At 46.1% G+C, this 25,659-nt stretch overlaps 1 protein-coding gene across 7 annotated transcripts in view; it reads right to left on the bottom strand.

Moving 5' to 3' along the window:
• CD99L2 (CD99 molecule like 2) overlaps nucleotides 1–25,659 on the bottom strand; it is an 89,198-nt gene that overhangs the window by 7,773 nt on the left and 55,766 nt on the right. For 3 of the 7 annotated variants that reach the window (XM_047715849.1, XM_047715854.1, XM_047715852.1), the window contains exons 3-7: nucleotides 20,746–20,811; nucleotides 19,923–19,997; nucleotides 10,717–10,782; nucleotides 10,503–10,586; nucleotides 9,000–9,059 (exon numbers count right to left, since the gene is read on the bottom strand). In XM_047715849.1, the coding sequence (XP_047571805.1) occupies nucleotides 9,000–9,059; nucleotides 10,503–10,586; nucleotides 10,717–10,782; nucleotides 19,923–19,997; nucleotides 20,746–20,811 (351 nt within the window). The remainder of the gene's footprint in view (nucleotides 1–8,999; nucleotides 9,060–10,502; nucleotides 10,587–10,716; nucleotides 10,783–19,922; nucleotides 19,998–20,745; nucleotides 20,812–25,659) is intronic. The other 4 variants (XM_047715851.1, XM_047715850.1, XM_047715853.1 and 1 more) reach the window with 4 other exon arrangements.

The following is a 25,659-nucleotide window of genomic DNA, read 5'->3' as shown; positions in this document are numbered from 1 at the left end:
ACACCTTCCAGTAAATCCCCAGTGGGCTTCTACCTGACTCTACAAGACCTGCTTCCTTATGCCTACCAGCTGCAAAGCCCAGGCCACCAGGTACAACTCATTTGTAAAATGACAGTGACTGTGCCCGAGCATGTGTTCTAGCCCAGCTCTTCATACACGGGATACTTTGTGGCTCGGTGAAGCAGGTGCGCCTAGCATCCTCATCTTCCAGGGCAGGGGGCAGGCTTGCCGGTGAGGGACTTGCCAGCAGGTGGCAGAACTGGCCTCATGCCAGGCGAACCTCCTTCTGGATGCTCGCACTACCCGTAGCCCATGTCCGTACTGTCTCTTGTAGGAAGTCCAGATTCTTTATCTCATTGCAAAAAATGCTTCTATGAAACTTCAAAAAAAAAAAAAAAAGACGACGACAATGACGATGACGACTAGCAGAAATGCAACTCATAACTCCACCACCCAGAGAGATTTTGCAGTGGATATTTCAATCGACTTGACTCCTGGGCCTGGCGCTTCACACCCTTTTCTCCCCATCCAGATGTTTCCGTTTGTGTACACAAACAGGTAGGCACACAGCTACGCAGGAGCACAAAAGCAACTGGAGGCTGGCCATCCCCGATCCAGTATTTTGAAATCTGAAAGGCTCCAGGACAGATCAGTGGGTGGCTGGGATTAGGGTGGAGGAGGGGAGGGAAGGAGACAGTGTGACTCTGAAAGGGCCCTGCGGTGACTAAACTGGTTTTTCTCAGGGCCCTGGTGGTGGTCACATGTGTCTATATGCACAGAACTCAACACGTGCTTACCTCCCCACACAGCAGCGCCCTAATGAGCAATGTTGCCATTTCAGGACATTCAGTAGCTAGAGCTCTCCCTTCTCAGGGCAGAGTGCTCTTTCATGGAAGGGGAAGGCGTGTATCCCCAGCGCCCAGGATTTTTAAGGGAAACCACTCTGGATGTTGGAGGCAATGAACTGTGATGCTTCCTTCGCCAATCGGAGCCTGGGGATGTGTAGGTTCGTGGACTGCAACACACGCGCCCCTCTCATGGTGGGTGTCGGGACCAGGGGAGGCTGTGGGTGTGGGGTGCAGGGAGCATAATTTTGCTGTGAACCAACCTAAAACTGCTCTGAAAAATGAAGTCTGTGTTTTAAAGCGTGGGGGTGGGGGTAGAAAATGAGGTTTGTTATGTTCCCCCTTAGTGCTGAATCCTCAAGTTAGCGAGGATTGGGTCCCCAATTGGGTAGGAATGGTTATTCACAGAAAAACCAGCACTGGCTTTTTCAAAAGCACAGTCAGTGCTATCAGAGAGCACCAGGGCAGAGGAAGGGCCACCGAGCGGAGAGGAGGGAACACCGAGCGGAGAGGAGGGAGCACCGAGCAGAGGAGGGAGTACCGAGCGGAGAGGAGGACACAGGGTCCTCTGTGTATCGGCAGGTCAGCAACAAGGTTGCTTGTGAGGACCCGGAGTCTGACCACGTTCGTTGGCCTGTCGGTGGTCCCGTCTGCTGTGCTGGATGTGGCCACTGCCAAGGAGAGGGGCACGCCCCTCCAAGGTGTCCTCTGCCTATGTGCTCAATCAGATTTCCAGACAGCTTTGAGAAGTTCAACCTCCCTTTTCTTTCACCTCAAGTCTTGAACGTCACAATCTGTACGATCGGGAGCTGCGAGACTGTCCCATGTACAGACTGTACAAGTTGACAAGAAAAGATGCAGACTTCAGTAAAAGGAACAAAAAAAATTTGGGCAACAGATGCGAACAGGCAATTCAACACGATATATGAAGAGGGTCTAATAAGCACTAAAGGTAGAAAGTGTTTCACAGCTGTTGCGGTCGCAGGAACACCGACGCCGATAGCACAGCACCGTACAGCGGTGAAACTGACAAAGATAACAAAACTAGGGTACTCGGGGCCGGGGAGGACAGGAGCCAACAGCGGCAGGAGGGGACAGTACACTTGGAAGAGTCGCATCATTTACACTTTATACTTCCTGTGACTCAGCAAGTCAACCTCCAGGAACTTAGCTGACAAACAATGACGGTTTTCTGTATTTGGCTCTGATGAGGTTTATCAGAGCAGTAAAGAGCCGCAGGGAGAGACCTCTCAAAACAGGTACTGATTAAATAAATTATGGTATAATATCATGCAGTCATTAACACAGTATTTTAGAGTACTCTTTAATGACTGAGAAAGATATTCAGGGTCCTACGGAATAAAAACTGGTTTTTAAAAAGCAGCATGGTCCCATTTTTATAAAAATATTTACAAATGTAATATTATCTAGAGAAAAATTACTGCAAGCATATACTCCTAAATACCCCTGGTGATCCTCCCTAGATGGTGAAACGATAAAGGAGTATTTTCATAAACTTTATGAGAAATGCTTAATACACCAGCCTGTTTTCCCCACAACTGGCGGGACAGCTCCAAGAAGCTATTGCACAGGTCGCGGGCAGGATCTCCATTTTCAAGGATGCTAAGTTTTGCGTCCCCACCTGCCTTCCGGGCTCAGTCTATTATATACCAGAGACCAGAGCTGCCCTCTCGCACTAGAAGCCTCGTGCAGCCTATCTCCAAGAATGGAAATGCTGTGACCCTGGACACAAGCAAGCACCAGCCAGTGGCCCCAGCCCACTCTCCCTCCCACTCCCAGTGGAATCCTGGGGTCGGCTTATCAAGGGATTTTGGACAACACACCAGGGTGGGTGGTCTGGGGGTGTTGACACCTCACCCTCCACTCCAGATCCTTTCCAGACTAAGAACAGAGGAAGATCTGGCAAAGCACTGGCTTCTCAAAGGGGTAGCCAAGCACCCCAGCACCATCAAGGCCAGGGCTTCCTGTTCATCCTCTTCCCTCTCATGAAAACCCCTTGCAGCTCCCCTGGGGGAAAGCTGGGTTCACACACTGGACCACAGAGTTCACAGCCTCTAAGAATGCACTTACCGGAGGGCCCTTTGGGGTCCAGGACTAAGCGTTTCATGCCATGACCCCAGCACAAATGTGGCCCAGAGGGTCATCAGCCAATCCCATCAGGTGTGTCCCTCTTCCCCTCACGGGGAGGCATGCATGAGAGGGTCTGCTCCCTTTCAGGCCCCTCATTTCCGCAAACAGTGCGGTATGAGGGATACACAAGCCAAATGCAGCAGGAGTGAAAGTGTGTGACTGAGCACGGTGCATGCTGGCCTGCGCACGCATGATGACAAGAGTCCGAGGAGGATGAGGGAAGGATGGGGCTGTCACATCTGAGGGCCAGGCCAGGCTACAGACGACCACAGAGTGCTGGAGCCTCCAGAATGGAGGTGACCATCTATTAAGGGATGGGGAGCTTAGCGCTCCCCAGAAAATGAGCAGGAATTCATAGGGAGGAAGAACAGCATTTTAGACAGAGAAGCAGCTGTCTGGGGTTTGCAGAAGAAAGGAACACGCTGCTCATTCCAGACTGTGAACACTCCTACCCACCCTCTAAATTCTATAGCATTTGCCTGTCTGTCTGTCCTGTCCACCCCTCCATCCGTTCATCAGTTTTTTATTTCTACGTCGCATTTCAAAGGCAGTCACAGACATCTGTACTCGCAACCCCTAAACGTAATATATGACCTCCGTTTCCACGTTTGCTTAAGATGCCCTTTTTTAAGGTAAAATTTACGTATGGTAAAACACACAAATCTTATGTGTACCATTTGGTAAGTTTTGGCAGATGCAGACCCATGCGAAACACGTCCCTCCACCAAAATGTACAAGAGCATCGCCACCCCAGAAAGTTCTCCTGTGTTCCTGCCCAGTTGATCCCTGTCCACATCCCAACCCCGGCAGCCACGGATCTCATTTCTAACTTTATAGATGAGTTTTTCAAGTATCAGAATTTCGTATGATTGGGCCCATAGTGTGTGTTCTCTTTTCATTGACTTCTTTCACTTAGCGTAACATTTTTGACATTTACCCATGTTTTTATATTGGTAATTTGTTCTGTCATGTGAATATATAAATATATCACAATTTGTCTATTCATTCTGCTGCTGGTACTTGGGCTGCTCCCAGCTTTTTGTTTTTGTTTTGCTATTATAAATAAAGCTGCTATGAATATTCTTTGTAAGTCTTTTTTTGAACAGAAGCTCTCATTTCTCTGGAATAGAAGTGAGACTGCTGAGTCACTGGGTAGGTCTATGTTCAGTATTTTAAGAAGCTTTCCATTTCCACCAACACTGCAGGAGAGTTTAAGTTAACCCACATCTGCACCGACATTTGGTATTGTCAGTCTTTCTAATTTTAGCCACTCCGGTGGGTGTGTTGTGGTAGTTCATTGTGGATTTAATTTGTCTTTCCCCGATGAATAATGACTTTGAACATCTTCATATAATTTCCTTCTATATAAAGTGTCTGTTCAAATCTTATGCTCACTTTTTAACTGTCCTGTCTTTTCATCAGTACACAATAGTTTTATCAGAGGACTGACATGAAAGCAGTTCCGTGTTCCTGGGCGCTCTCTCTGGAGCCAGGAGGCCAGATAAGAGGTTAAGGTAACAACCCAAGATGGGAGGGGATGTGAGCCTGGGCTCGAGGGGAACCAAAGAGAAGATTCCAAATTCAAACGATACTGGGGAGAGGACTTCTGGCATGACTGAGTGAGGAGGTCAACAAATCCTTTCCTCAAAAAGCAACTATAACCCAAGACGATTAGAGGCAGCCAAGATAGGAAACAGATCTAGTTCTGTCGGGAAGAACTGGAGTCTGTGGCCCTCCGCACAGGGTTGCTCTTACCCCCGCCTCCCGCCCCCAAGGTCTTCCAGCAGCTAGTCTGACGGCAGAGGGGCAGACAGGCCAGAGAAGCCAGCAACTGCCCTCCAGCTGCCAGAGGGACCCGTGTGGCTTGGAGCACGGTCAGCTAAATGTGGCAATCTCAGTGGCGAGGAAAACAGGGAGAGCCAGTGGCTCCTTCGGCCCAAGCAAGTCACCAGTCACCTACCTTGCCAGGTATTTAAAAAGGAGGTGGAGAGGTAAGACAACCACAGGGGGCTTAATAAACCCTCCACAGAGCCTTGCTTGCCCTGACGCCAAGCACACGCCCAGAAGAGACACTGTGGTATTGTCTGACTCCAGGAACAAAACCTTATCCTTATGGTCAACTGATTTTCACCAAAGCAGCCAAGAAAGCTCAGCGGGGAAAGGATAAGGTCATCAGCAAGTGGTGTCACGACTGGGTATCCACATGCAAAAGAATAAAGCTGAACCCCTATCTAACACCATATACACATTAATTCAAAACAGAGCAGCAAAGACCCAAATGTACAAGCTAAAACTATACACTTTTAGAGGACATAGGGAAGAAACCTCCATGACCCTGACTGTTCTTAAACACAAGAACATGATTCATAAAAGAAAAAAGCTCATAAACTGACCTTTATAAAGAAATAAACATTCAACAAACAATACTATTAACAAAAGGAAAAGACAGCCATAGAACAGGGAGACGATATTTTCAGAATCATATACCTGATAAAGGACTTGTACCCAGATTATATAAAGAACTCGTAAAAGCGAAAACCCTGATTTGTTTTTTACAAGAGCAAAAAATCTCAACAGACTTCACTGAAGAAGACGTTCAACATCACCTCTCATTAGGGAAACACAAATGAAGAGAAAAACCCTATATGCGCTTATAAATGTTTACAGCAGCTTTATGCACAATCATCAAAAATCAGATGCAACCAAGATGTCCTTCAACAGGTAAACAGCTAACCAAAAGTGCTCCATCCAGACAACAGAATACGATTCAATGCTTAAAAGAAATACACTGTCAAGCCATGAAAAGACATGGAGCCATCTTCAATGCACATCGCTAAGAGAAAGAAGTCCGTCCGCAAAGGCTATGCGCGCCCGATTCCAATTACAGGACATTAAGGAAAAGGCAAAACTACGTGGAAGGTAAATAAACAGATTAGTGGATACACTAATAGGAAACAGATTAGGGCTGAAGAAGGGAGAGCGGCTGAGTACCAGGGAGGAGGAGTCAGAAGAACGTTCACGGTGACAGGACAGTTCTGTACGGTACTTGGGTGGTGGACACGTGACCAAGTGCATCTGTAATGACCCACACAGTTGTCCACCACGAAGAGTGAACTTGAACGTATGTAAGCAAAAGAACGAAAGGAAACATGGAATAGGTGCGCGGGCAAGCCCGGGACGGGATGCGGGCTGTGACAACCGGATGTCGCTGCCGGAGGAACGGGGGAGGAGGGACAGAGGAGCCGACCAAAGGCTGCTCTGACTGGGAACTATAAGGAAAGACCAAAGGATTTCAACATGAATGCTGTGCTCTCAACGGTGAAGATGTTCCTCCCAGAGGTACAGGAGGCTGATACCAGAATTGAGCAAGGACGCAAATCGCAGACACACGTTAGGTTTCTCCCAGTCACGGAGAAGCAGGAAAGGGATGCCTAAAGCAAGCCTGGGGCGCCAGATCACACCGCCGGGGAGCAGGTGCGCACTCACCTGTAGGTCCGTATAAATGCTGACGAACGGGGTAATCCCAGACGCCTGCGCACGCGCGGTTTAGTGGACAACCACGCGCTACTTGCCTGCTCCTGCCCACTTAAAGGGTAGAAAAGTGGCGCCATTCCACTAAGTCATGAACACACTCAACACGCAGATCTTTCCTTCTAACGGCGATCACTTCCGGGGGGGGAGGCAACGATCTACGGAACCGGACGCCCGGGGAGACCTTCCCAGCAGGCAACAGCATGCAGGAAGAAGGGAATGAGACCAAGAAAGTAGGAGAGGGCCAGGAGGAGCAGGGAGAAAAGAATGTGAAGTGGCAGACGGTCATCGAAGCCAAATACTGCAGAGGCCACACGGGACAGAGAGCTGGGACCGTCAGAAAGTCACTAGGGACACTGAGGTGTGGACCCAGAGGAGACAGAGGACTTGAAACGGATTGGCCTCAAGCTTCTCACTGGGCGAAAATGCTAGGGTACGGAGGCGGCTGGTGGGACCTGTTGATAAGAGACTGTCCCTATCACCTACAAGGAAAATATGGGGCGCTCCTGCAAGGCCGACAGAAATATTTTCTTGATTAAAAAACCTATATAACATAATGCATTATTTCAAAAACAAACTCCAAAACTATAGTTGAGTCTAGTGTACGAGCCTAAGACCCAAAGTTGGAAAATACATTAGTGAGGATCGTCTTTTTATGCTGACGATCATCGCGTATTGAAATAGGATGTTTTACCTGCACGCACGGCATTAGCATGTCTGCACAGAGGAGAATATCTGAGAATTTCATCATGTGCTCCTCATGACCATGTGTGACCAGGCTCACACTTGTATTTTCTGCTGGGACCCCCTTTATTTTCTTTTAATGATGCTTTTAACAACGGAGGGTATAACTTAAGCTAACAATTGATTATTCTTCCGATGAGAAGTTCAAACATGAGCCTAATTAAAGAATTTCCCAACACTTCCTCCTTACTAAAACATGTACTGATAATAAGGAAGCCCCCGACGTGCCATCCAGCCTTCCATCCCACTCGCTACCGCTGCCCACATCTCACCATCTGGAAATACCATTTGTCACCCAGGAGTAATTGGCCAATTTGCTGGGTTTGCCCTTTAAATGTTCCATGTTCTCTTGACACCTGTGAGTTTCATTTAGTGGCTTTTAGAACTTCTTACTCAAGATGACATTGTCTGGAAAGGTGTTTTGAAGGACAGATGTGACTACAGTATCCTTTACTCGGAAGAGAACACAGTTCCACAAGGAAGGCACACGGTCCCTGAAAGAATGCTAATGCCACCGCCAGGACCATGGGGAGCGTAGCAGGGTCCCAAATGGACACACTCCTAACTCGTTCACACATGACCGCAGTAAGTCACGACCACAACCTGCCACAACATGTTGCCATCACACCGGTCACAACCATAACAACTCAGCATCGTAACTACAAGTTACAATCACAACATACCATCAAAACAGGGAGCCACCACAAGTAACGATCACGAATTCCAATCATAACTTATTTTGACACATCCAATCTGGCTAATTCTCTTCAGTGTAGGATCAGATCTTGATGTGTATTAGGATAAAAGGTTTAAATCTTTGGTGATTTTGGGGGGAGGGAGAGGGCATGACTAAGAGGGGCTAGCATGAGGGGGTTTCCTTGTGGTGATGAAACAGCTCCGTATTCAGCATCCTGACTGGGTGTGGCCACTGAAATCTACACCCACGATGAAATTTCATAGACCCGCATGCGTGTGCATGCACACACGGGTACACGCAGAAGCTGATGTCACGTGCATTGGGTCTGTATGTGACTTAATCACAGCCGGTACCACTGCCAGCTTCCTGGCTTTGACAACATACTACGGTTACAAAAGCTCAGTAGCGATCTTCAGGGGACGCTGGGTGAAGAGCACACAGAAATTCTCCTGCATAATTTTTCTGACTTCTTGTGAATTTTAAACCTGTTTTTAATATTTTTTAAGTAATCTCTATTCCCAAAGTGGAGCTCGAACTCACAACCCCGAGATCAAGAGTGGCACAACTCTACAGAGTGGGCCAGTCGGGCTCCCTGTGTTCTAAACTATTTTAAACTAAAAAGATATTTTAAAAGATGTCAGACTTCCTATGGGTCTCCTAAAAAATGTTTGTCATGATGAGCTTTGCTCTTCCCAACCCAATGGTGAGAGGAGCCCCAGGTTGGGGGCGGCGGTGGATCCCAGTCACTGGCTCCGGCTTGGAATGGACATGCTAGCCACGTGGCCCCTTGCCTTGGGAGCACCAGGGGGACCACGTAGCTTTTCCAAGTTGGCTTATGAACTGCCCCCATCCTTTGAGCTGCACAGCCCACATGATTCCAAGTGAGCCCTCCGAGTTGTAAGCAGGATGCTTGGAAATAACCTCTTCTATCCCAGAGGCTCAGGAAAAAAGGCTCAATTAATCTGGTCACCACGTAATCACATTTGTAACGAGACTGAGGGGTTCGGACAAATCAGTTTTCGTAATCTCACCTTTGTCAGGTTTGTATTCACCACCACCTAATATGTCTTCAAGATCCTTGTCTGAAAAACCTGGAGAAAACAAAATAGGAATGTCAATACCACAATACACTTTTCAGAAATTTTGAGAAATACACTTAGAGCGTTGAGTGGGATCATGAACAAGGTGACTATCCCCCCCGTGACTGGGTTATATGAGGTGCCAGAGGTGACGAGATGTTGCGGATGTAATTAAGGTCCCAAATCAGCTTGGCTTTGCCTGAATCATAAAGGAGATTATCCTCGGTAGACCTGACTCAAGCAGGCCTTCCTGAGCTCAGACACCAGGAGCGACAGAGTTAGTCTTCCCCTCCCAGCTCTCCCCGGTCTCTGTCTTTCTCCATCAGTTCTACAACCGCAAGGAAATGTACTCTGCCAACCGCCACACGAATGTGGAAGAGAACGCCAGCTCAGAGAAGACCAGGCCGGACCGACATTGTGATGTCACGATGTCCCAGATTCACTGTTCCCGAACTCCTCACTCACCAAAGGAAACTGTGAGTCCGTAAGTGGGTGCTGCCTTCACTCGGTAAGCTTGTGATCATTCATTATGAGGTAACAGAAAAGTAACACAAGGAAAGAGAAAACTGGATTCTGGCTTAACCACAGAGTACACAACTCTAATGTTCTACATAAGGAAATGGAAAAGAGCTTGAATATTTGGCAGATTTTTTCCTGAAAATGAATGAAATGAGGCTGTCACTGCAAAGAAAACCACTGGCAGAGTCTGTTGCCAATGGTAAGATTTCAAACACAACTTAGAATTTTTAAAAAACCTATATCCACCTCTGTGAGCTCAGCGGCCTCCCAACACTTAAGACTTGATCTAAGGAGATTGGGTGATGTTAACAAATGAGACATGGCACTATCTGGAACTTCAAAAGAGCTCAGGACACCAGGATTTCCAAATGACCAATGCACAATATATAAAACCACAAATGGGTAAACATTCCATTGAAAGTCCAAGCAAGTGCTGGAGGGTTTAATGGAATCAAGTATGAAAAGTTCACTGATACGGTCTCACATGCCGCCCTGCACTGAAACAGTAAAAACCCACCACCAGCCGGGTCTGGGTGTCTTAACAACGAAGAATATCTACAACAATGATCTAAAAAGTCAATTAAAATATTCCTTTTCCATCTGCCTATTCTATGAGGCCAGATTTCCTTCATACACTTCGGCCATCACAATCCATTACAACGGAATCTGGAAACAGAGTGAGTCTAGCTCTTCTGCTTCAACACAGAAATGTGCACAAAATGTACACAGAAACAAAAGCCTTTGAAATCCCCGATGATTCTGGGAGTCCAGGGACCAAAACGTTTGTGAACTACTATTTAGGGTTCTCTTCTATGCCTCGAAGTGCTCCCAGCTCAGCCAGGCCCGGGGGGCTCTGCAGGTCACCGCGGTGAACGAGTGACGCTTTGGCCAGGGAGCCGCCGTGCGGCCCGTTGTGTGCGGCCAGCTCTGACTCACCCCCTCCCCCAGCGCTCGGTTTCCTGCGGCCGTCGTCTAGATCATTCCGGTCATCCAGGGCGTCAGCCAAGTCAAAGTCGTCTTCTGCAGTGGGCCCCCAAAATATACAAGAGAAAGTCAATCGGTTAAAGCATAGGTAGCTCTTCAGACATTTGTCCCAAAGCGAGCTCCACGGCACCCTTCTTTACTGCCCTCCCTAGAGTGGCCGTATTACCTGCAGGCTTTGGCGGAGCTCTGGTTGTTCCTGGCCTCTTGGTTGTGGTGCCATGGTCCCATCGTGCTAAAATGGAGAAAGGGGACAGCATGGGAACACATTTAGTAACAAAATACAGCAGCCACTTCACGGCTCAGGGATGTCACATCAGGACTATGGTGCCCTTGTCTTAGTCCTTGAGGCCCCTCTAAGGCCTCTGACAACCCCTGTGAGGATGACAGTGGAATGTACAAGGTTTAAATGAGAGACCGGTTCCATTCACTTTCCTTCAGAGGACTGGTGGTAAGGCAGACATGGTCCCACAAGGGACCTGAAGGTTAATGGGGCGAGATGTTCAGCCTCGATCTGCTGGATAGGATGGACCCCATGGCCTGGGGGGTTCCAGAGCTTGGGCACGACCTGTGGGAGCTTCAGGCCTTGGTTTCCACCACTATCAACCTGGCATCATAACCATAAATAACACTGCCCAGGGATGGACTGAGATTATGTTCCCAGGAGAGTGTGGGAGTGTCTTATGAACTGAAAGTAGTATAATACCGACGAAATAGTTCATATAAGCATGGTTATTACTCCGTAACTATTGGGTTTTTCAGCGTAACTGGACTCCTCTAAAAATACAGACTCCTTTCACAACAATTACATGGCATGACACAGATGAGTTTTCCAATAATTTCTTTTCTTGAGCTTAAAAAATGTGCCACAAAATGTTCTATGACTGGAGGTTGAGGAAGGGAAAGGAAATTTAAAGGAGAAGAAAGGCAAAGACAGTACTCTGCTATGGCAAGTGCTGGTAAAAGAAAGAGCAATATTTGTGGGGGGAAAAAACGTCAGTGAGTTTTACAGATCAATAAGGTAATCCTCGAACAGCCCAGGTAATTTACAATGCATTACTTGTCTTTTCTGGATAAGGCCTTGGGGTTGTCTGTGGATCAAAGGAATGTAAGTCTAAATCTTCCGGAAAGAGTATAAAAAATACAGTAAGACATGACAGGAGATTTCTCACTAGGTATAAAGGGAGACGTCACATCATGATAAAAGGTCAGTCCACCAAGAACACAGAACAATCCTAGCCAAACAACAGCGTCAAAACACACAGAGAGGAAACTGTTAGAGCTAAAAGGAGTGAGCAACAAGTCCAAAATTAAGCTGGGACTTCAATGCCCCACTGTCAGCACCTGACAGAACTACCAGAATGAAACCCCGCACTGACAGAGAACTGACAACACAATCAACTGAACAGGATGTAGCTGGTGTGACGGGACCCTCTGCTCAGCCGCAGCACAGGTAATTGTTAAAGCATGCAGGGAACTTTCATGAACAGATTGTATCCTGGACCAGAAATCCAACCTCAACAAACTGAAACGTATTGAAATGTGAGACAGGAATCTGTCAAAATCCTAGAGGAGGACACAGGCAGCAACCTCTTCCACCGCAGCCACAGCAACTTCTTCATAGAAACATCGCCAAAGGCAAGGGAAGCAAGGGCAAAAATGAACTATTGGGACTTCATCAAGATTGTTTTCCTTTTGCACAGCAAAGGAAACTGTCTATAAAACCAAAAGACAACTGACAGAATGGGAAAAGATATCTGCAAATGACATATCAGGTAAAGGGCTAGTGTCCAAAATCTGTAAGGAATTTACTAAACGCAACACCCAAAGAACAAGTAATCCAATCAAGAAACGGGCAGAAGACATGAACAGACATTTCTCCAAAGGATACATACAAATGGCCAACAGAATGCTCCACATCACTCACCATCAGAGACATACAAATCCAAACCACAGGGAGATCCCACCTCACACCAGTCAGAATGGCTAAAATTAACCAGTCAGGAAACGACAGATGTTGGCAAGGATGCGGAGAAAGAGGAACCCTTCCTACACTGTTGGTGGGAATGCAAGCTGATGTACCCACTTTGGAAAAGAGCATGGAGGGTTCTCCGAAAGTTGAAAATAGAGCTACCCTACAGCCCAGCAATCACACTACTGGGTTTTACCCCCAAAGATGCAAACGTAGTTTAAAGAAGGGCCACGTGCACCCCAATGTTCATAGCAGCAATGGCCACAGTCGCCAAACTGTGGAAGGAGCCAAGATGCCCTTCAACGGACGAATGGATAAGGAAGATGTGGTCCATATACACTATGGAGTATGATGCCTCCATCAGAAAGGATGAATACCCAACTTTTGTAGCAACATGGACGGGACTGGAGGAGATTATACTGAGTGAAGTAAGTCAAGCAGAGAGAGTCAATTATCAAATGGTTTCACTTACTTGTGGAGCATAAGGAATAACACAGAGGACACTGGGAGAAGGAAGGGAAAAATGAAGGTGGGGAAATCAGAGTGGGACATGGACCATGAGAAACTATGAGCTCTGAGAAACAAACGGAGGGTTTTAGAGGGCAGGAGGGTGGAGGGATGCGTGACCCTGGTGATGGGTATTAGGAGGGCACAGGTTGCATGGAGCATGTAATACGTAAACAATGAATCTTGTAACGCTACATCAAAAACTAATGATGTACTGTATGGCGACTAACATAACACAATAAACAAAAAAGATGAAAGACAAGCTACAGAGTAGGAGAAAATCCTTAGAAAACACACATATGACTAAGGACTATGTTCAGAACACATGGAGAGTTCTTAAAAATCAGAGTAAAAAATAAACAATCTGATTAGAAAATGGGCAAAAGACATGAAGAGACATCTCACTGAAGAATTTATACAGATGGTCAAGAAGCACATACAATTAGGGAAGTGCAAATTAAAATCACAATGAGGTAACACCACATGCCTATCAGAATGACTGCATCAAGGACCGGCGAGAATGTGGAGAAAGTGGATCACTCCTTTACCACTGGTGGCGATGTGAAATGGTACAAGCACTCTGGGAAACAGGCTGGCAACATTCTTTAAAAATTAAATTCATGGGGCACCTGGGTGGCTCAGTCGTTAGGCATCTGCCTTCAGCTCAGGTCATGATCCTGGGGTCCTGGGACTGAGCCCCATATTGGGGTCCTTGCTCGGCGGGGAGTCTGCTTCTCCCTCTCCCACTCCCCCTGCCTGTGTTCCCTCTCTCGCTGTGTCTCTTTGTCAAATAAATAAAATCTTTAAAAATAAACAGAGCACCTGGGTGGCTCAGTAGTGAAGCGTCTGCCTTTGGCTCGGGTCATAATCCCAGGGTCCTGGAATCGAGCCCCACATCAGGCTCCCTGCTCCTCAGGAAGCCTGCTTTCTCCCTCTCCTACTCCCCCTGCTTTGTGTTCCCTCTCTCGCTATGTCTCTCTCTGTCAAATAAATAAATAAATTTGTTTTTAAAAAATTTAAAAATAAAAATAAATAAGAAATAAAACATAAACCTACAACTATCATATGACCCAGCAATCACACTCCTGGTCATTTACCCCAGAGAATGGAAAACTCAAGTTCATACAAAAACCTGCATATAAATGTTTAATAACCAAAAACTGGCAACAACCCAGATGGCCTTCATAAACTGTGGTATATCTACATCATGGAACACTATTTGGGAAGGGAAAGCAACTAACTTTCAATGCCTGGAATAACTTGGCTAGATTTCAAGGGAATTATGCTGAGTCGAAAAGAAAACCAATCCCCAAACATTACACACTATATGATTCCATTTACACAACATTTTCTAAATGGCCAGATTCTACCAATGAACATAGGTTAGGGGCTGGGGACAGGATGGGCGGTTTCAGAGAGGAAGGTGATGGTGTTCATAAAAGGGCAGCAAGAGAATCTTTATGGTGATGTAAGTGTTCTCCGTGTGGACTGTCATGGTGGACACATGCACCCACCCAGGTGACAAACTACACCAAAGTTGAAACACAAACATACGCGTGAGTAGAAATTAACCTGGGAGAATCTGCAGGGCCACCACCGGGGAAAGTGGGTCGAGGGGACACGCGATGTCTCTGTAGTATTTCTTACACCTTCATGAGCTCACAATTTCTTCAAATAGTTAAAAAAAATAGTTAAACACGGATTTGAGCATCAAGGTCATTTTTGGGAAAAAAAAAAAAAAAAGATCTGATACATAAATGACTGGTATTCGGGGCCCAGGAATGTCTATTATCGATCTTAAAAACTAAGGAGCAAAGCAGGCAGAAGGGCAGGAAGTAAGAACATCTAGGAATGAGGTGGGATACATAAGTAGTTTCCAGATCCCAACGGGTTGGTGGCACACTGAAAAATCTTAGAGAGAGGATATCTTTACAGGACAAACATCCCTGCCTCTTGGAGATGAGGGTATAAAATACAACTTTTCTAGAGGGCCTGGGGTCACTGCTTTTCTGTTCTCACACTGCGCTTCCCTCTTAAACACCAGAGTCCCATTCTCATCTTTCTAGATCAGTGGATCTAATCTTCCATGGGCACGCTGCCAAGCAGGCCAGCGATCACTACAAGCCGAAGCTTACAATTTGGGTTCTGAGGTACTGTGGTAAGTCTTCGGGGCACGTTGGCCTGTGGATCAGAAGAGGCACTTGCCAAGGCTCTGCCGGCCAAGGTGTGCCCCGACGCTAAACCGCCCCGCGCCCATGCCTGCAGCGGCAGCACGCCAGAGAAGAGCCGGGAGCCCGGCCCCGGTCCCGTCGGCCCGCCAGCTTCGCAGCAGAACCCTCGACAAGTCCTTCTCATCCGAACAAAGAGGGGAGGACGCGACCATGACCCAGAGTTTTTCCTCATGTAAAGGTGGCTTTCGTGTTTTTTAAGTTCACTATAAAAGTAATATATGCTCAATATAAAAATAATCCAGTGGTACAGAACTGAAAGAAATTCTGAGGTGGCTACTCCGAGTCTTTTCAGACGTGCACGCCCGTGTGCACGTGTGCTCACGTGCTGGCACGCGTTTTCACGGAAGCAGATTCTGTTGTGGGACTTGACTCCTGCCGGGTCGGTTGCAGAGAGCGCGCTCGTTCCCACGCGGCTGCAGCGCACGAGCGATCTGAACTGTTTCGCCGTGGGGTTTCCATGCCGCGTTCGGCGCTGATGGAGGACACGGGACAGCTGCCCAGGCGCAGAAGGGCACCTACAGGGACAATGCTTGGACGCAGAACGGCTCAAAGATTTCAGCAAATCGCCATCCGGAAAGCTAGAACTAATTTCCAGGACAGCCCACGGAAGCGAGGTTGTGAAGGCAGAGCTTGACACAACGGAAGACACCTACGGTGACCGTGGTGCTTGCCCCGGCTCCGCAGATAACGTGCTCACGGCACAGTCATGGTGAAGAAATCACCGATTTAAGGGAAAACTGATTAAGGTCTCATAACTAGCGCTTGGCCAGAAGTTCTCAAAGAATGTTCCATGAATCCCTGGGGGTCTGTGAGGTCATAACCATTTTGATAACCGTCCTCAGGTAGGATCTGCCCTTTCACCAGGGCTGACATTTGCCCCGTGCTGCGAACGCGAGGGCATACGCACCGAGCGGCCCCCACGCGAACCAGGGCGGGGGCACCGAACGGTCGGACGAGGCATTGGATTCTGCAGTCGAAAGAGAACGCCAGTTGCCCTCAGTGTCCCAGATGGTGGGCAGAACCTGGAGACGGCTGTGAGCATTCCCGCCCCGCTCCCCGCCCATACCAGCGTGCACGGCCTGTGTAGTCCCAGCCCCAGGAGTGCGGGAGGATCCACTGTCATTCCCAAGATCAGGCAGCAGCGAAGGGATTCCCGCAGCTCTAAATCGGATGCCAGTCAGCAGGACTGAGTCCCTCGAAAGGGACAGCGTTCCGCGGGATTCTCACACCACCGGGCGCTAAGCCTGAGCTTCCCCGTGCGGACGCTAAACGGAGGCGGCGCGCCTTCTCGCGCAGACCCCGAAGCGACGGCCACGAGCTCTACAGCCGCACAGAAGTGAATTCTGCCAACAGAACTGAGCTTGCCACTAGGTCACCTCGTGAGGGAAAAGGGACCGTGCAGATGCCACGAAGCTAAAGACCTCGAGATGACAAGATTATCCTGGAACGTCCAGGCAGGCCCAAGGTAATTATAAAGGGGAAGAGACAGGCAGGAGAGTGGGAGGAGGAGAGGTGAGGAGGGAAGCAGGGGTGAGAGTGAGGGAGAAACTGGAAGAGGCTACTTTGCTGGCTCTGAGGATGGGGGAAGGGGCCGCTGGCCGAGGCAGGAAAGGGCACGGAAGCAGATTTCTCTCCAGAGCCTCCCGCAGGAACGCAGCTGTCAGGACCTTTCATTTTGGTCCAGCAAAACCCAAATCCTATTTCTGACCCCCAGGACCCGTAACGTGATGCAACTGGGCTGTTTTAAAGCCCGCACACCGCTGTCATTTGCTCCAGCAGTGAAAAGAAACTGTAGATTTCGGTAGTAGGGTTAAGGCACTGCTGTAATAAAGACCTAGACACGGAACAGACAACGGCTGGAAGGACTTACACGCAGCCTGACGGAAAACGCCGGGACTGCCTCGAACAGCCGGTGAGCAGAAATACGAATGTTAACAGCTAGTGCCAGCTATCGAGGACTCGGGAAGACGTCAAGAACGTGCTGGAGAAAACCCAGGGCATACCAGGGAGTCCTTAAAGCATCGTGAAGTCTGTGAATGGGACAGGGATGTTAAGGACTTTGCCAGGGAGCACTCCGATGGAGGTGAGGAGCGCGCTACAGGCGCTGGCAGAGAGAAGAGCCTTATGATGTGGCAGAAAACTTGGCTGAATGACGCATCCTGTGGTTATGTGGAAAGCAGAACTTGTAAATAATGAATTTGGACAGGCCAGCTGAGGAGATTTCAAAAAAAAAAAAAGTGTTAAGGATTTGGCCTCCTTTCCTCCTACTGCCCGTAGTCAAATGCAAGAGGAAAGATAAGACTGAAGGCAGAACTCCCCAGCACACAGCAAGCAGCACTGGAGGGGCTGGGAAAGTTCTATCCTAACCTGACTGCAAAAAGTGCTATAAAATTCACTGCCAAGAGAGCACACTCTGAAGAGAAAGCCAACGGCATGGCTGGCCAACCTTTTATTAGGGCCTTGGAGGGCTCAGAAGGTCAGAGTTTTAGTCACACACAAGGCTCTTTGAAGAGATTATACATATCAGGCGCCTCACTGGAAAGATCTATCTCTTGTCCAAAGGAGCAATCTCTGTGACACACACAGGAAATCTGCAAGGTTCTGGAGCATTTACAGCAACAGGAACACTGGCGGCTTGGAAGTAAGAGGGACAAACAGAGAACAAAATCAAAGAAGGTTGTTAGCCTCCCAAAATGCTATAGGCAGAAACTAGGCCGACAGAACAACTCGCTGGAAACCTGTGCTATTTTTCGTGAAAAGGGAAGGACGATGCCGAGGACGGAGCTGCGAGCCCAGAGTGCACAGCTGTGAACCACCACACATGTCCCCAGGCCTGGAACCTCATGCACCTCGCCCAGCTGGATTTCGAAATTGCTGGAAACTGGTAAAATTCTCATGCCTTACATTTTCTCCCTTTTTTCAAGATTTGGCAATTTATCTGAGAGAGCGCGTGCGAGCGAGTGGGGGAGACTGCCTCATTCCCTCACTTTTATAAATGGAGTATCTGTAACTGCTGTTTCCCACCCCTCTACTGTATCTGGGGGATCAACAACTTGTTTCTGGAGTTTCACAGGTGTATATACGGAGGACTGCAAGCCTTACCTACACCGGATTTAGATCATTTAGGTGATGAGATTGGGGACATTTGTGCTGATTAAATTAAGATTTTGGAATCTGAGTTGATGATGTAACCGAGCTGAAACTTTTGAAGCAGCTGAGACAGACTGAATGTCTTTTGCACGTGGGAGGGATAAGAGTATTTGTGAGCCAGAGGGCAGACGTGGTAGAAACGCAACGCTCCCCATACAAAGACGGAAGTGTCCTAATTCTAAGAACCTGAGAATACATTACCTCAAACAGGGCAAAAGGTTTTACATGTTTTTTAAAGAATACTGAGATGGGGAGACTATCCGGGGTTATCTGGATGGGTTTAATGCGATCACAAGAGTCTTTGAGACAGAGAGAGAGAGTGTGTGTATGAGTCAGGGATGCTGGGGTGGCTCAGCCAGTCAATCATCTGCCTTTGGCTCAAGTCATGATCTCAGGGTCCTGGGATTGAGCCCCAGGTCAGGCTCTCTGCTCCCCGGGGAGTCTGCTTCTCTCTCCGCCTGCCACTCCCCACCCCCTGCTCATGCAAACACACTCTCTCTCTCTGACCAATAAATAAATAAAATATTTTTTAAAAAGAGAGAGAAAGACCTGAAAATGCTATACTACACTGCTGGCTCTGAAGATGGAGAGAAAGGACCATGAGACAAAAGGCAAGGAAACCAACAGGAGGGACACAGCTATGCTAACACTGACTTTAGCTCAATGAGAGCCATTTCAGATTTCTGACCTCAAGGAATATAAAACACAGGTGTTGGTTAAGTGACCAACTTTGTGGTAATTCATTACAGCAGCCACAGAAAACGAACCCAGCCTCAGACCTCACATGAGACCCCAGACCTGGCAGACAGCCCACCTGCAGCTCCGCAGAAAACAGAGTGGAGGACCCCGCTAAACAGAACCCAAACTCCTGACCCGGGGTGGGTGTGTACGAGAACACACTGGAATCACTCTAACGCGTGACAAAACTGTGTACGCCTCAACACACATGCAAGGACGGATAAACCTTGGGAGTTGGAACGAGTGTATCAATCAACGGTTGTGATACTGCAGTACAATTTGCAACACGCTACCACTGGAAAAAACTGCGTGAACAACCTATAACAATGTATAGGCATGAATCCAGAAGGAGGCGTGAGAATCCGGCTCTTCCACCAAGATGTCCTAGAAATTCTCAAAAATGTACACAAAAGTCTTGTCACTTAATTGTTTTTGTCTTTGCCAAGCAGTTATCATAAAAAATATGTTGTTTGTTAACAGATATGACATTTTATTATTGTTCATTTTAAATAAATAAATATTTTAAGATTTGTTTTGTTTTACATTCAAAGGTGAGAAATACTGCTAGACATGACCCACGAAAACAAAAGCCCTCGCGATCCTCAACGATGCTGGGAATCCTGAGACCAAAAAGTTTGAGAACTACTATTTTAGGGTTCTGTGCCTTGAAGCACCCTGAGTCCTAGGGGAACGCTGAGGGCTGTTGTAGTTAATGAGCAACTACAAGGTCCGGGGAGCCGCCGTGCCGGCCAGTGCTGCCAACCAGCTCTGACTTACCTCCACCCCCCGTGCTCGGTTTCCTGCGGCCGTCGTGCGGGTCATCCAAAGCATCGGCCAAGTCAAATGCACTACCTTCGGTGAGCGTCAAAACACAAAGGAAACAGCCAACTGATTAACAACTGGGTACAAGAGTCTGAAAAATGCAAAACACTCCTGGGTTCGACTGATCGACACAATCGGTGAGTTCAGACAAAGAAGCTTAAGTTGGGTTCCCACTCCCACAGACGCTGGTAATGAAAATACCAACAGATGAGTCGAGTTGCTGCTCTCAGTCTCTGCACTGTATTACCATTTTCTCAACTAATTTATATCTCTGTGTATGCTTGGCTTATGACAGCAAACAGACCATTTTAACTGTCTACTCACTGATTACACGTATTGACCCAAGATTCAAAACCAAGTGCAGAGTCCACAGACCAGACAAACAGAGAGGCTGCATGGTCACAAAGAAGCCCTTCGAGGGTGGAAATGTGAAGACAGGAGAGCAAATCACAGAGCAGGGGTAACTCTCTCTTTGGTCATGACGGTCTCTCCAGAAGAATGGTAGTCATCCACTTCCAGAAACATGGTAGCATGCTCAGAAAGTACTAGTAACAAGTTCCCAGATGGGAGCAATGACTGTGTCCCCCACCCCAAGGCAAGGTTTACTTTTTTGTTTTGTTTTGTCCACATCAGTGGGGATGTCTGAACAGTAAAGTGGCCCATCTGGAGAAAGCTGAAACAACTCCAAGAAAAGTCACGAAGAAGCACCAGGTTCCAAAATCCTTCACTGAAAGAGGATGCCAGAATATAAATGTTCTCCTCAGAGGGGCCATATTACCTGCAGGCTTTGGCGGAGCTCTGGTTGTTCCTGGCCTCTTGGTTGTGGTGCCATGGTCCCATCGTGCTAAAATGGAGAAAGGGGACAGCATGGGAACACATTTAGTAACAAAATACAGCAGCCACTTCACGGCTCAGGGATGTCACATCAGGACTCTGGTGCCCTTGTCTTAGTCCTTGAGGCCCCTCTAAGGCCTCTGACAACCCCTGTGAGGATGACAGTGGAATGTACAAGGTTTAAATGAGAGACCGGTTCCATTCACTTTCCTTCAGAGGACTGGTGGTAAGGCAGACATGGTCCCACAAGGGACCTGAAGGTTAATGGGGCGAGGTGTTCAGCCTCGATCTGCTGGATAGGACGGACCCCATGGCCTGGGGGGTTCCAGAGCTTGGGCACGACCTGTGGGAGCTTCAGGCCTTGGTTTCCACCACTATCAACCTGGCACCATAACCATAAATAACACTGCCCAGGGATGGACCGAGATTATGTTCCCAGGAGAGTGTGGGAGTGTCTTATGAACTGAAAGTAGTATAATACCGACGAAATAGTTCATATAAGCATGGTTATTACTCCGTAACTATTGGGTTTTTCAGCGTAACCGGACTCCTCTAAAAATACAGACTTCTTTTACTCCTATCATACAGTATACTATGCAACAGTTTTCTAATAGTTTCTTTCCTTAGACATCAAGACTTCGGTGTAACTGTTCCTACTATTAGAAGTAGTAAAGGAAATTTAAGAGCAAAAGTAGAAAATGGTTGAAAGTAAAAAGAGAGGTAAAAGTATGATAGCAACTGTGAGAGAGGCGGAGGAGCTACGGCACTACCAGATAAAACACACGTCAAGAAAAACACAGTTACAAGAGTCAAAGAATGACAGTTTGTAATCATGAAAAGATAAATGCAGCAGGAAGATAAAATTTTAAATGTATACGTACCCAGCAACCAAGCCCCAAAATACAGGCAGCAAAAAAAAAAAAAAAAATTGGCAAAAATCAAAGAATAGGTAATTTGACAATAATAGTTGTAGATTTCAATACCATCCTTTCAATCATAGATAGAACAGCTTGATAGAAAATCAGAAAGGAAGACTTGAATCAATGGGTCAAAGAAGAAATCACAGGGCAAACTGTTAAATACCTTGAGGTGAATGAAAAAGAAAACATACCAAAACTTATGTGTTATTGTGAAAGCAGTGCTGGAGGGGAAATTTCTAGCTGTAAACACTGACATTTTAAAAAGTCTCAGATCAACAACCTAACCTTTCACATCAAAATATTAGATAGGGGCCCTGGGTGGCTCAGTCATTTAAGGGTCCAACTCTTGATTTCAGCTCAGGTCATGAGCTCAGGGTCAGAAGACTGAGCCCCGCATTGGGCACCATGCTGAGCGTGGAGTCTGCTTGAGATTCTGTCTCTCCTCCTCCCTCTGCGCTCTCTCTCTATCTCAAATAAATGAATAAAAGCTGTAAAAAAAATTAAAGAGTAAACTAAACCTACATCAAGCCGAAGAAAATAAAAATTGGAGCATAAATAATTGCAATAGAGAATATAAAAAATAGAGAAAAAACAAATCCAAAAATTTGATTCCTTTGACAAAATTGACAAACTGTTAGCAGACCAACCCAAGACAAAAAGAAAGACGACGCAAATTACTAAATTCAAGAATGAAGGAGAGGACATTACACCAACTGTACAGGAATAAAAAGAATAAAGGAACACTATGAAAAATATTACAATAAATTAGATAACCTGGATAAAATGGACAAATTCTTATACACAAACCACCAAAACTGACTCAAGTAGAAACAGAAAATCTGACTAGACCTACAAATAAACAGAGTGAATCAGGATTTAACAACTTCCCAGAAAGAAAATCCCAGGACCAGAAGTCCTTATTGGTGATTTCTACCAAATATTTAAAGAAAAATGAGCACCGGGTAGTATACTGAACTGATAAATCATTGAACATTGTATCAAAAACCAATGATATACTATACCTTGGCTAAGTGAATCTAAGGAAAAAGAAATAATGAAAAATCAAAGTCAACTCTTCTTAAACTCTTCCCAAAAATAGAGGAGAGAATACTTAAGTCATTCTGTGAAGCCAGTAGTACCTTATACTAAAGCCACCACAAGATAACTAAATAATTTCACCATAGACCTTTAACCCTTATGGACAGAGACACAAAAATCCTCAACAAAACACTAGCAAATCAAATCCAGAAGCATACTAGGACTATAAAACATGGCAAGGTAAGATTCAGTCCAGAAATGTAAGGGTAGTTCAATATAAGAAAAACCAATCACTAAAATACTAAAAACTAATAGAACAAAGGGAAATAAAGCACTTGATCATCTCACCTAGACTGTGAAGAATGAAATAAAACTGTCTCTAGTCAACGATGACATGACCTTACATACAGAAAACCCTAACAACCCAGACCTATCCCCCACCAAAAAAAAACAAAAAAAACAAAAAAACAAAAAAACCCAAAAACCTCTTAGAGATAATAAGCCCAGCAAAGCTGCTGGACACAAGATCCATATACCAAACTCAAAGTGATTTCATTATAACAGCATCAAAAGAATAAAACTTTTACAGATCAGTTTAACAAAGGATGTGTAAAGATTTGTACACTAAAAGCCACAAAACAGTGTTGAAACTAGTAACGAGTCTAAGCGGAACGCCCCATTGTCACAGAAGACTCGCTACGGTTAAGATGGCAATATGACACAAATCAACCTACAGATTCTGTGCAATCTCTGCCAAAATTTCAACTGCCTTTTCTTTTTTACAGAAATGGATAAACTGATCCTAAAATTCAGATGGAATTACATGGGGGCCCAAAGAGCCAAAAGAACAGGAAAAATAAAATTAGAAGAGTCACACTACAAACCTAGAGTAATCAAACCTGTGTGATACTGGCATTAAGTGTGTGTGTGTGTATGTGTGTGAGATATATATACATATATATCAAGAATGTGTGTGTGTGTGTGTGTGTGTGTGTGTACACACAGTAATGTCACAGTTTTGAGAGTTCAGAAGGAACCCACATATTTATGGTCATTGATTTTCAAGAGGGTGCCAAGACCATTCAATGGGGGAAAAGAATGGTCTTTTTGATAAACGTTGCTGGGACAACTGGATATCCACATGCAGAAAAATGAGGTTGGCCCTCACCTCACACTATATACAAAATTACCGCAAAACAGATCAATCTGGCCACAAATTTTCAGAGACGACACCAAAGGCATGAGCAAAAAAAGAAAAAGGATAAATTAAACTTCATCAAAACTGAAAACCTCCGTGCATCTAAGTACATTTTCAAAAACTAAAAAGATAACCTACGAAATGGGAGAAAATATTTATAAATAGTATCTGATGAAACTCTGGCATTCAGTATGTATAAAGACGTCCTCAGTCACCAGGGAAACACAAATAAAAACCACAATGAGGTTCTACTTCATCCCTACTAGAAGGGCTATAATCTTTTTTTTTTAATTGGAAAATAAAGACATGAACATAAAGCCAGAACCAAAAAACCCTTAGGGAAAAAAACAGGAAAAAAATTGACATCAGACCTAACAACGATTTCTTGGATGTGATACCCAAAGTACAGGGAACAAAAGCAGAAACAGACAAGTGTGACTGTATCAAATCAAAAGGCTTCTGTGCAGCAAAGCAAACAGTCAACAAAATGAAAAGGCAATGTATGGAATGAGAGAAAATATTTGCAGATCATATATCTGATAAGGGGTTCATATACAAAATACGTAAGGAAATCCTACAACTCTGTAGCAAAACAAGTAATCTGGTTAGAAAATGGGCAAAGGACTTAGCTAGTTCTTCAAAGAAATGGCCAACAGGTATATGAAAAGATGCGCTCATCATCACTAATCAGGAAAACGCAAATCAAAATGAGAGACCACCTCAGCTGTTAAGATGATTATTATTTAAAAACACACACACAAAAGGTAACATGCTGGTAAGGTTGTCGGGAAAAGGGAACCCTTGCACACTGTCGGAGGGAACATAAAATGGTACAGCCAGCATGGAAACAGAATGGTGCTTCCTCATAAAAGGACAAAAATAGGACTACCGCTGGATCGAGCAACACTACTTCTGGGCTTCTATCTGCAAGAAATGAAATCAGGATCTCAGGGGTCTGCACATCCATGTTCATCGCAACCTGATTCTCAATAGCTGTGAGAAAACAGCCGTCAGCCGATGAATGAGCAAAGTGTGGTCTAGCCATACAATGGCGCAGCAGTCATAAAGAGAACGAAGCACCGATATGCAGGCTATACGGTGGGTGAGCCTCCAAGACATTCTGCTAAATGAACGACAAAACGTCACGTATTATATGATGCCATTTACACGAAATACCCAGAGTAGATAAATCAACTGATAAAGTACATTGGTGACTGTCTGGGGCAAGGGGAGAGGGGGAAGGAGGAAAAACGGCTTCCCGGGTAAGGGATTTTACTTTGGAGGGATGGAAATGTGTGGGGACCGGATAGACACGGTGGTTGCCCAACACTGTGAATGTGTTCAAACAGCCGATTTTAGGTTTTGTGAATTTTACTTCAGTACTTTTTTAAACAAAGAGGGATCAGTGGGAAAGGAGATCATGTCCACGACTACAGGTTTAGTCCACCATCATCCAGTTTTAATAAAGTACAGCTGGAAGTTGAGACAATGGCAAGTCTTTCCCTTAAAGCGACCATGCCTGCTTCCTCCTTGGGAAGGCTTCTGGGGCACCAACGCTCGCCTCAGTGTGAAGACCACACCAGGGGGTGGGTTGATGAGAGGACCATGTGTGATGACCTACCATCATTATACATATACTTTTTAATCCAGCTCATCAACAGTTTGGAGAGGATTTTAGGTCTATAATTTCCATTTGACTTTA

Source organism: Lutra lutra, chromosome X (genome assembly GCF_902655055.1).
Source record: "Lutra lutra chromosome X, mLutLut1.2, whole genome shotgun sequence".
Taxonomy (NCBI): Eukaryota; Metazoa; Chordata; class Mammalia; order Carnivora; family Mustelidae; genus Lutra; species Lutra lutra.
The sequence above is the reverse complement of the archived record's forward strand: the minus strand, read 5'-3'. Positions and strand labels throughout refer to the sequence as shown.